Below are 12,148 nucleotides of genomic sequence, written 5' to 3' on the forward strand. Positions count from 1 at the left end.
CAACTGTGCAAGGTGTCTTGAGGCAATTATAGTAGCTGCCCTCTGGCTTAAGCCTACATGAAGCCAAGTTCAACACTGTGACACCCATTACATGGAGTTACAGCAGACATGCTTTCTGCTCCCTCTATGTGTCCCCCCCTGTCGGTAATCAAGTGCCAGTGTGCTGGGTGGAGGGATAATAGTTGGGATTACAAAGCAAATGACAGCAGATAAAAGCCTGCGGGGAGAGATTGGACAGTAGGAGCCATGTGGAGGAGACCACCTGGTGTGAGCCACTCCTCAGCCCTGCTAACTGGTAAATCTGAAGCTCCGCCTCTCAGCCCTGGAACATCAGCGCAGCGCAAAGGCGCACGGCCCTAGTGCTGTGCCCAAAGAGGCATAACCAAATGGACACGCCCCTTTGAAGGAGTTTGAAGGGCTTAGGAACTTTTTCAAAGTGTTGTGCAATGGGGAAGCGTAAAGGCACAGTGGAGAAGCAGCTTAAATCTACCCCTATGATTAAAGGACCTATGGATAAACTTTAGGATGTCTTCCCCTCTCCCTTGAGATGCACAGTACCTTCACCCATAACATATAGTCATGAAGTGATTTCCAATATGCAGACTTGATCTTCATCTGTCTTTTGCGGGACACAGACTGTAGAATTTCGTCCAATATTGGCCTTAGTTCTCAATTACTGGACCTCAGTTGCACGCCCTCTCTTGTCGACCCCTTTTTACAGTTTACTGAAGTGGAGAGTTTTCCTTGACTTGTGGTGTTGTCTGCCTTTCAATGTGAGAACTGGGGGAAGCATTTCAAGCATTTGCATCCTCTGGATGTCAAGAGGGCACTTTATATCTGGAGGTGATCAATGAATTTTGTCATTCAGATCACTTATTTGTGTTATTTGAAGGGCCTAAGCAGGGTAAGGTTGCTTCAAATCTACAATTTCATGGTGTTTGAAGGAAGCCATTAGCTAAGCTTATATTCTTCAGGGCTGATCAGTTCCTGTTGGTCTCCAAGCCCATATCAGTAGAGGCATGCCCACTTCTTGGGAAGAATTATGCCTGAGAAAGTCTGCAAGGCTGCTACTTGGTCTTCTCTTCTCTCCTTCTCTAAACACTGTAAGTTAGACTTGTAAGCTAGAGAAGAGGCTACTATCAGAACAGCAGCGGTGGCGGCTCAGCTTTCTTCCCCTCCCTGCCTGAGGATTGGTTTGCTACATCCCATCAGTTATGGACTTATCTTGTGGATGATTAAAAAACAATTTTGGCCTCACCTGTTAATTTTCTTTCCTTGAGCCCAACCAGACAAGTCCAGAAGCCCACCCTTTTTGTGGGTCAACACCAAGCCAGGTCAGGAAAATGACTGGCCTTCACAATGCAGAAGGGTGTAGGACTGTTCAGATGTTTCTGGATTATGGTCAGTTACTAAAAGGGACAGACCTCTCCTTCTGCTACAAGGGTGCAGAAGAGTATCGACTTTGTTACATCTTGAGTAGAGAGGTGTGGTAGCCGTGTTAGTGCACTTTTAAAGGTAATCAATGGAAATAAAACATGAAAAAGAAAATAAGGTGATACCTTTTTATTGGACATAACTTAGTACATTTCTTGATTAGCTTTTGAAGGTTGCCCTTCTTTGTCAGATTGGAAATAAGCAAATCTTGGTAGATGACAGTATATATAAGTGAGACATCAAAGCATTTCAGTGACAATCTAACATGGTGCGGATGGAGGTGGATAGGTGAGACGGGGATATGCATGGAGACAGGAGAGTGACAAACAAAGCAGTACAATTTACAGGACTTAACAGAGATCTGGGCTTTCTATCCCATTATAAGCCATAAAATTGTAAATTGTACTGCTTTGTTTGTCAAGCTCCTGTCTCCATGCATATCCCCCCGTTTCACCCATCCACCTCCAACCCCACCCTGTTAGATTGTCACTGAAGTGCTTTGATGTCTCACTTTTCATCCATTTTGATACAGAAAGTGAAAGTGCCTTGGTGCTTTGTAGCTTTTACTACATGAGACGTGGGGTAAGGAATAATATATTGTAGAGGAATATATTCGAGTTATTCCCCAAGTTTTCCACGTCATCACTGTGACCCCTGACGCAGGTGCTAGTCACCGAAACACGGCCCGTGTCGGGTCTTTTTGTCAAGGCTCATTCATTAAAGAACTGTGTTCCATTTTTAAAGGCCTGTGGTGCTGTTTTTTTTGTTTGGACTTTAGTTTGTACTTTGTTCCCTCTCTTTTGTTACATCACTTGTATATATTGTCATCTACCAAGATTTGCTTATTTCTGATCTGACGAAGAAGGGCAACCTTCGAAAGCTAATCAAGAAATGTACTAAGTTATGTCTAATAAAAAAGGTATCATCTTATTTTCTTTTTCATGTTTTATTTTGTTTTATTTCTATTGATTACTTTGTTACAGAAATATTGAGTTGTGGAGGGTGAACAAGGGCTCTTATAGTGCAGAGCTCACAGCTCATTAGTCTCTGTCTCTATCTGCTGGCTGAGGGACATAACCCATCAGTTCTGCACTTGTTTGGTTGGACTCAGAGAAAGAACTGACCAAAATGTTCCTTCATTACTTCCCAGGACTAATATTTGATTTCAGGATATGAACAAATACACAAAAACTGCAACCTTATGACATTTCTGAGGTCCTACATTACACCTTTTTTTTTGTTACATTTGTACCCCTCGCTTTCCCACTCAGCAGGCTCAATGCGGCTTACATATTATATACACCTTAGAATACTGGAGACTATTTACCAAACAGCAGCAGCAGCAGCAATTCTTTCAAAAAAACATACTTAAATAGTTTAGCAGGCAGGATTTAATGAACCTTTGAATTTCTTGCATCTAATTGAATAACTCTGGATCTGAATCTACTTTTGTCCACTCTCTCTATAATTATGTAAAATAAAGTGACAAGAACTCACGTAGTAAACATATAAAAAACAAAACACAAACCACAAGCACTGGTTTTAACAATGTCTGACACTGGGATTATAAAAAAATAAAAAAAAGATGTAATTTTAATTCAAAGAACTTGGGAAAATCCAGAAGCCCATGCATAATGCAGAGTATTTCCCCAGAGACAATGCAGGTTTTTCTTTGTTCATTTCAGTCCTTCCCCATAGGTGATTCAAGTTTTGAAATGGGTTTATTGTTTTTTGCTAACATCTGAGAATTGTTCTTAAACACCAGAACTGTAACACTGCTTCCAGTCCGCCCTCCAAAACTGAACTTGGGTGATGGAAGCTCCTCCACAAACTCAAATCCTGCCAGACAAAAAAAAAATAGGTTTGTACGTCTAAGTTACATTTAAACATGCTACTCTGATGTCAGAACTCTGGCTTAAATGACAGAGCAGGAAAGCGAAAGCTACATACCTGTAGAAGGTATTCTCTGAGGATAGCAGGCTGATTGTTCTCACGAATGGGTGACGTCCACGGCAGCCCCTCCGATCGGAGATCTTCACTAGCAACAGCGTTTGCTAGCCCTCGCGTGCGCATGCGTAACCGTCTTCCCGCCCGAACGCGCTCATGTTCGTCAATCCAGTACATAGCAAAGACAAAGACCAGGGAAGACACAACTCCAAAGGGGAGGCGGGCGGGTTGGTGAGAACAATCAGCCTGCTGTCCTCGGAGAATACCTTCTACAGGTATGTAGCTTTCGCTTTCTCCGAGGACAAGCAGGCTGCTTGTTCTCACGAATGGGGTATCCTTAGCCCCCAGGCTCACTCAAAACAACAAACATTGGTCAATTGGGCCTCGCAATGGCGAAGATATAACTGAGATTGACCTAAACTTATCCAACTAACTGAGAGTGCAGCCTGGAACAGAATAAAAATGGGCCTAGGGGGGTGGAGTTGGATTCTAAACCCCAAACAGATTCTGCAGCACCGACTGCTCGAACTGACTGTTGCGTCGGGTATCCTGCTGAAGGCAGTAATGAGATGTGAATGTGTGGACGGATGACCACGTCGCAGCCTTGCAAATCTCTTCAATAGTGGCTGACTTCAAGTGGGCCACTGACGCTGCCATGGCTCTAACACTATGAGCCGTGATATGACCCTCAAGAGTCAGCCCAGCCTGGGCGTAAGCGAAGGAAATGCAATCTGCTAAACAATTGGATATGGTGCGTTTCCCGACAGCCACTCCCCTTCTGTTGGGATCAAAAGAAACAAACAATTGGGCGCACTGTCTGTGGGGCTGTGTCCGGTCCAGATAGAAGGCCAATGCTCGTTTGCAGTCCAATGTGTGCAGCTGGCGTTCAGCAGGGCGGGTATGAGGACGGGGAAAGAATGTTGGCAAGACAATTGACTGGTTCAGATGGAACTTCGACACCACCTTCGGCAAGAACTTAGGGTGAGTACGGAGGACTACTCTGTTTTGATGAAATTTGGTATCAGGAGCATGAGCTACCAAGGCTTGAAGCTCACTGACTCTGCGAGCTGAAGTAACTGCCACCAAGAAAATGACCTTCTAGGTCAAGTACTTCAGATGGCATGAATTCAGTGGCTTGAAAGGAGGTTTCATAAGCTGGGTGAGAACGACATTGAGATCCCATGACACTGTAGGAGGTTTGATGGGGGGCTTTGACAACAGCAAACCTCTCATGAAGCGAACAACTAAAGGCTGTCCCGAGATCGGCTTACCTTCCACACGATAATGGTATGCACTTGAGACCAGACTCAGACAAGTGCAGAAGGTACTCAAGCAGGGTCTGTGTAGGACACGAGCGAGGATCTAGGGCCTTGCTGTCACACCAGATGGCAAACCTCCGCCATAGAAAGAAGTAACTCTTTTTAGTGGAATCTTTCCTGGAAGCAAGCAAGACCCGGGAGCCACCCTCGGAGAGACCCAAGGAGGAAAAATCTATGCTCTCAACATCCAGGCCGTGAGAGCCAGACACCGGAGGTTGGGATGCAGAAGCGCCCCCTCGTTCTGAGTAATGAGAGTCGGAAAACACTCCACGGTTCTTTGGAAGACAACTCCAGAAGAAGAGGGAACCAGATCTGACGCGGCCAGAAAGGAGCGATCAGAATCATCGTGCCTCGGTCTTGCCTGAGTTTCAGCAAAGTCTTCCCCACCAAAGGTATGGGAGGATAAGCATACAGGAGGCCTTCCCCCCAATCCAGGAGAAAGGCATCCGACGCTAGTCTGCCGTGGGCCTGAAGTCTGGAACAGAACTGGGGGACCTTGTGGTTGGCTCGGGTAGCAAAGAGATCCACCAAGGGGGTGCCCCACACTTGGAAGATCTCGTGTACCACTTTGGAATTGAGCAACCACTCGTGAGGTTGCATGATCCTGCTCAATCTGTCGGCCAGACTGTTGTTTACGCCTGCCAGATATGTGGCCTGAAAAGACATACCGTACCGGCGAGCCCAAAGCCACATTCTGACGGCCTCCTGGCACAGAGGGCGAGATCCGGTGCCCCCCCCTGCTTGTTGATGTAATACATGGCAACCTGATTGTCTGTCTGAATTTGAATAATTTGTTGGGACAGCCGATCCCTGAAAGCCTTTAGAGCGTTCCAGACCGCTTGTAACTCCAGGAGATTGATCTGTAGACCTTGTTCCTGGAGGGATCAACTCCCTTGGGTGTGAAGCCCATCGACATGAGCTCCCCATCCCAGGAGAGACGCATCCGTCATCAGCACTTTTTGCGGCTGAGGAATTTGGAAGGGACGTCCCAGAGTCAAATTGGACCGAATTGTCCACCACTGCAGGGATTGAAGAAAACTGGTGGACAGCTGGAGTACATCCTCTAGACCCCCAGCAGCTTGGTACCACTGGGAAGCTAGGGTCCATTGAGCTGATCTCATGTGAACACGGGCCATGGGAGTCACATGAACTGTGGAGGCCATGTGGCCGAGCAATCTCAACATCTGCCAAGCTGTGATTTGCTGAGACGCCCGCACCCAGGAAACGAGGGACAGAAGACTGTCGGCACTCGCTTCCGGAAGGTAGGCACGAGCCGTCTGAGAGTCCAGCAGAGCTCCTATGAATTCGAGTTGCTGAACTGGAAGAAGGTGGGACTTTGGATAATTTATCACAAACCCTAGTAGCTCCAGGAGTCGAATAGTCATCCGTATGGACTGTAGAGCTCCTGCCTCGGAGATGTTCTTCACCGGCCAATTGTCGAGGTAAGGGAACACGTGCACTCCCAGTCTGCGTAGAGACGCCGCTACGACAGCCAGGCATTTTGTGAACACCCTGGGCGCGGAGGCGAGACCAAAGGGTAGCACACAATACTGAAAGTGCCGTGCTCCCAGACGGAATCGAAGATACTGTCTGTGAGCTGGCAGTATCGGGATATGAGTGTAAGCATCCTTTAAGTCCAGAGAGCATAGCCAATCATTTGCCAATCATGGGAAGAAGGGTGCCCAGGGAAAGCATCCTGAACTCTTCTCGGACCAGATATTTGTTCAGGGCCCTCTCCACTCAACCGAAACTGCGCTTACTAAAGTCTCCAATGACCTATTACTGGCTAAATTCAGAGGTCAATATTCCATCCTCATTCTTCTTGATCTTTCCGCTGCTTTTGACACTGTCGATCACAGCATACTTCTCGATACCCTGTCCTCACTTGGATTCCAGGGCTCTGTCCTTTCCTGGTTCTCTTCCTACCTCTCCCTCCGCACCTTTAGTGTTCACTCTGGTGGATCCTCTTCTACTTCTATCCCTCTGCCTGTCGGCGTAACTCAGGGTTCTGTTCTTGGTCCCCTCCTCTTTTCTATCTACACTTCTTCCCTTGGTTCATTAATCTCATCCCATGGCTTTTCCTACCATCTCTATGCTGATGACTCCCAAATCTACCTTTCTACCCCTGATATCTCACCTTGCATCCAAACCAAAGTTTCAGCGTGCTTGTCTGACATTGCTGTCTGGATGTCTCAACGCCACCTGAAATTAAATATGACCAAAACCGAGCTTCTCATTTCCCCCCCCAAACCCACCTCCCCGCTCCCCCCGTTTTCTATTTCTGTTGATGGCTCTCTCATTCTCCCTGTCTCCTCAGCTCGAAACCTTGGGGTCATCTTTGACTCTTCTCTCTCCTTCTCTGCTCATATCCAGCAGACTGCCAAGACCTGTCGTTTCTTTCTTTACAACATCCGTAAAATCCGCCCCTTTCTTTCCGAGCACTCTACCAAAACCCTCATCCACACCCTTGTCACCTCTCGTTTAGACTACTGCAATCTGCTTCTAGCTGGCCTCCCACTTAGTCACCTCTCCCCTCTCCAGTCGGTTCAAAACTCTGCTGCCCGTCTCATCTTCCGCCAGGGTCGCTTTACTCATACTACCCCTCTCCTCAAGACCCTTCACTGGCTCCCTATCCGTTTTCGCATCCTGTTCAAACTTCTTCTACTAACCTATAAATGTACTCACTCTGCTGTTCCCCAGTATCTCTCCACACTCGTCCATCCCTACACCCCTTCCCGTGCACTCCGCTCCATGGATAAATCCTTCTTATCTGTTCCCTTCTCCACTACTGCCAACTCCAGACTTCGTGCCTTCTGTCTCGCTGCACCCTACGCCTGGAATAAACTTCCTGAGCCCCTACGTCTTGCCCCATCCTTGGCCACCTTTAAATCTAGACTGAAAGCCCACCTCTTTAACATTGCTTTTGACTCGTAACCACTTGTAACCACTCGCCTCCACCTACCCTCTTCTCTTCCTTCCCGTTCACATTAATTGATTTGATTTGCTTACTTTATTTATTTTTTGTCTATTAGATTGTAAGCTCTTTGAGCAGGGACCGTCTTTCTTCTATGTTTGTGCAGCGCTGCGTATGCCTTGTAGCGCTATAGAAATGCTAAATAGTAGTAGTAGTAGTAGTAGGGACGCATCCCCCCTGTTTTCTTTTCCACAAAGAAGTACCTGGAATAGAATCCCAGCCCTTCTTGCCCCGGTGGCACGGGCTCGACCGCATTGGCGCTGAGAAGGGCGGAGAGTTCCTCTGCAAGTACCTGCTTGTGCTGGAAGCTGAAGGACTGAGCTCCCGGTGGGCAATTTGGAGGCTTTGAAACGAAATTGAGGGAGTATCCTAGCCGGACTATTTGAAGAACCCACTGGTCGGAGGTTATGAAAGGCCACCTTTGGTGAAAAAATTTTAACCTCCCCCCGACCGGTAGATTGTCCGGCACGGACACTTTGATTACGGCTATGCTCTGCTGGAGCCAGTCAAAAGCCCATCCCTTGCTTTTGCTGGGGAGCTACACGTGCCTGTTGAGGCGCACGCTGTTGACGAAAACGAGCGCGCTGGGGTTTGGCCTGGGCAACAGGCTGGGAAGAGGGAGGATTGTACCTACGCTTACTAGAAGAATAGGGAACAGTCCTCCTTCCCCCATAAAAACGTCTACCAGTTGAGGTAGATGCTGAAGGCGTCCGGCGGGAGAATTTGTCGAAAGCGGTATCCCGCTGGTGGAGCTGTTCTACCACCTGTTCGACCTTTTCTCCAAAAATATTATCCCCCCGGCAAGGAGAGTCCGCTATCCGCTGCTGGAGCCTATTCTCCAGGTCTGAGGCACGCAGCCATGAGAGTCTGCGCATCACCACACCTTGAGCAGCGGCCCTGGACGCGACATCAAAAGTATCGTAAACACCCCTGGCCAGGAATTTACGACACGCCTTCAGCTGCCTGACCACCTGCTGAAAAGGCTTGGCTTGCTCAGAAGGGAGCTTGTCCACCAAGTCCGTCAACTGCCGCACATTGTTCCGCATATGAATGCTCGTGTAGAGCTGGTAGGACTGGATTTTGGAAATGAGCATTGAAGAACGGTAGGCCTTCCTTCCAAAAGAATCCAAGGTTTTAGAGCCTTTGCCCGGGGGCGCCGAAGCATACTCTCTAGAACTCTTGACCTTCTTAAGGGCCAGATCCACCACACCAGAGTCGTGAGGCAACTGAGTCCGCATCAACTCTGGGTCCCCATGGATCCGATACTGGGATTCGATCTTCTTGGGAATGTGGGGAGTAGTTAGCGGCTTCGCCCAGTTCGCCAGCAATGTCTTCTTGAGGACATGATGCATGGGTACTGTGGGCGATTCCTTAGGTGGCAAAGGATAGTCCAAAAGCTCAAACATTTCAGCACTTGGCTCATCCTCCGTAACCACAGGGATGGGAATGGCCGTAGACATTTCCCGGACAAAGGCCGTGAAAGATAGACTCTCGGGAGGAGAAAGCTGTCTTTCAGGGGAGGGAGTGGGATCAGAAGGAAGACCGTCAGACTCCTTATCTGAGAAATATCTGATGTCTTCCTCTGCCTCCCACGAGGCCTCACCATCGGTGTCGGATACCAGTTCATGAACTTCTGTCCGAAGCCATGCCCGCCTAGACTCCGTAGGAACATGACCACGGTGGGTGCGTCGAGAGGAAGACTCCCGTACCGGCGGCGATGGAGCTCCCTCCACCGATGTCGTCGGGGAGTCCGCCTGGGAGGCAGCCAATGCCGGTACCGCAAGCGGTACCGGTACGGGAGCCCTCACCACGGTCGAGGGCCCAGCCGTCGCCTCAGTCGTTGGTACCGGCGGCGCAAGCACCCACGGCACCGGAGGAGAAGGGCGCAACAGCTCTTCCAGGATCCCTGGAAGGATGGCCCTGAGGCTCTCATTCAGAGCGGCTGTCGAGAGAGGCGAGTCTGGTACCGGTGACGAGCTGCGAATCTGTCCAGGACGCGGAGGCGGTACCGGGCTGTCCACAGGGGAGCGCATCGACTCCTCCTGTATGGAGGGTGAGAGGTCCTCCCGATGTTGACGCTTGGGTGCCGGTGGCACCGGCGACTCAGAGCTCTCGGTAACGCGTCTGGAAGGCGACGGATGGCGATGCTTCTTTGCCTTCACACGAAGCACGTCACCGGTACCTCCCGGTACTGAAGAGGAGGACGTTGAATCCAAACGTCTTCTGTGGGCCGGGTCCGAAAGAGGGATCCCGGGGGGTCTGTACTGCAGGAGCCCTCAAGGCAGGCGGAGACCTACTCGAGGGCTCACTGCTACCAGCAGGGAAACGGACTGCCCTCACCTGCACTCCGGAAGATGAATCACCCTTGACATCGATACCACCGATGACCTCGGTATCGCAGACGCTGGATCACCGGCAGAAGAGCTGGGTACTGCAGACGTCGACGCACCAGACGATGACCTCGGTACCGAAGACGTCGAAGCACCGGACAAGGCCCTGAACAAAAGGTTCCACTGGGCCAATCTCGCTGCCTGAGTCCGCTTCTTCAAGAGAAGACAGAGAGTACAGGCCTGGGGGCGATGCCCGGCGCCCAGACACTGAAGGCACGAAACGTGCCTATCAGTAACGGAGATAGTCCGGCTGCACTGGGTGCACTTTTTGAAGCCACTGGCAGGCTTCGACGACATGGGCGGAAAAATTACGCCGGCGAAGTCAAAATTCGCGATGATGGCTAATGGCACCAAAAAGAAAAAACCCGTACGGGTGGCGAAAAAGGCCGCACCCGACAAAGAAAGAAAACTTACGGGAAAAAAAACTCGAAATAAGGAAATTTTTTTTTTTTTAACTAAGAGACACACGACGGAAAAGAAGAATCCGGACACTTCCGAACGGAAGAACGCGGTGAAAAGACATGAGGGGTCTCCTTGGGGTACAGACCGACCGAAAAACAGCCGTCCTGAGCTGCAGAAAAAAGAAGACTGACGAACACGAGCGCGTTCGGGCGGGAAGAGGGTCGCGCATGCGCACGGTGCATGCGCACGCGAGGGCTAGCAAACACTGTTGCTAGTGAAGATCTCCGATCGGAGGGGCTGCCATGGACGTCACCCATTCGTGAGAACAAGCAGCCTGCTTGTCCTCGGAGAATGATGTTAATGTCACTCATAGAATTTATCAATCATGTAATACTGGGATTTCCAATCATGGAGTGGAGGGTGGGAGAGAGGCTCCCTGCTTCCCCCTCCCCTTTCTCCCTTTCTGAACAAACCTTTTCTCATCAGAGTAGAAACTGGTCCCACCTAGGCACAATCACTGCACTGGACTCTAAAGATTTATAGATTAGTGTGTGTTCTCCCAGGCCTCCTGGTTTCTGAATGGTACAGGGGAGTGGGCGAGGACTGCATGCTGACTCAGGGGAAGATGCACTAAAACAATCGTTAATGCCCGTTGCTTACCAATTCCTTAGCGAATAGGTAAGCAACGGGAATGCATCAAGGAAAGGGAATGCAAATGAGCTGCTCGCTGTAGCTCACTTGCATTCTATATTACATTGGTAAACAGTCGACCAGTCGAGCATTCGCAGAGCAGCCAAGCACGTCCAAAAAGTGTCTAACACCCATGTTAAAAAAAAAAAAAAAAGAACAAGCTGTGTGTCCCAAGTCCTCGTGAGGGACTTTCAAAAAATTTTTTTAAAAAGTGATGGCACCTTCGCTATGCCTGTGGCCATCCCTGCGCCTCCCGGGAAAGGAAGACGCTGCGCCGCTCACCCCCTCCACGGCCTAATGCAGGAAGGCTCAGATGCGGCTTGATTCTAGCCGGAGAGTGCAGTTGAGGACGTCCATCCAAAAAGACGTCCTTTTTGGACGCCCCCCCCCCCCCCGCAATAATAAAAACGGCCTTTTTGGACGTCCTTCACTCAAGCTGAGAGACCTGGAAGTCTCTGAGCCAATCACAACACGTTTAGCTGAGCTCTTCCCTGCGAAAAATGCGGGCAGCCGTCGGGTCATCCCCCTCCTCAGAAGGCAGGGTGACCTTATCTGCCAAATCCAATGAATCTGAGGGAGAGCCCGGAGACAAAACCGGGCTGTGTCAGATAGCTCCTTGGGATGTATATACATACATAAGTACATAAGTATTGCCATACTGGGAAAGACCAAAGGTCCATCTAGTCCTAGCACCCTGTTTCCGACAGTGGCCAATCCAGGTCAGAATCACCCGACAAGATCCACGGAACAAAGCATTTTGTACTGCTTGTCTCAGGAATAGTGGATTTTTCCCTACATCCATTTAGTAGCATTCTATGGCCCAGTCTCGTAAGGTCCTCTTGTAATTTTTCACAATTCTCTTGTGATTTAATGACTTTGAATAACTTTGTGTCATCAGCAAATTTAATTACCTCACTAGTTACTCCCATCTCTAGGTCATTTATAAATATGTTAAAAAGCAGCGGGTCCAGCACAGACCCCTGGGGAACCCC

General features: G+C 49.3%; 1 protein-coding gene across 2 annotated transcripts in view; it reads right to left on the reverse strand.

Moving 5' to 3' along the window:
• Nucleotides 1-2,798: 2,798 nt before the first annotated feature.
• Nucleotides 2,799-12,148, reverse strand: part of EEF1AKMT2 (EEF1A lysine methyltransferase 2) — a 49,610-nt gene continuing 40,260 nt past the window's right edge. The window contains exon 5 of one of the 2 annotated variants that reach the window (XM_030204739.1): nt 2,799-3,273. In XM_030204739.1, coding sequence (XP_030060599.1) covers nt 3,116-3,273 — 158 coding nt within the window. In that variant the 3' untranslated portion in view covers nt 2,799-3,115. The remainder of the gene's footprint in view (nt 3,274-12,148) is intronic. The other variant, XM_030204738.1, reaches the window with a different exon arrangement.

This window comes from Microcaecilia unicolor, chromosome 5 (assembly GCF_901765095.1).
Source record: "Microcaecilia unicolor chromosome 5, aMicUni1.1, whole genome shotgun sequence".
In the NCBI taxonomy this organism is placed as follows: Eukaryota; Metazoa; Chordata; class Amphibia; order Gymnophiona; family Siphonopidae; genus Microcaecilia; species Microcaecilia unicolor.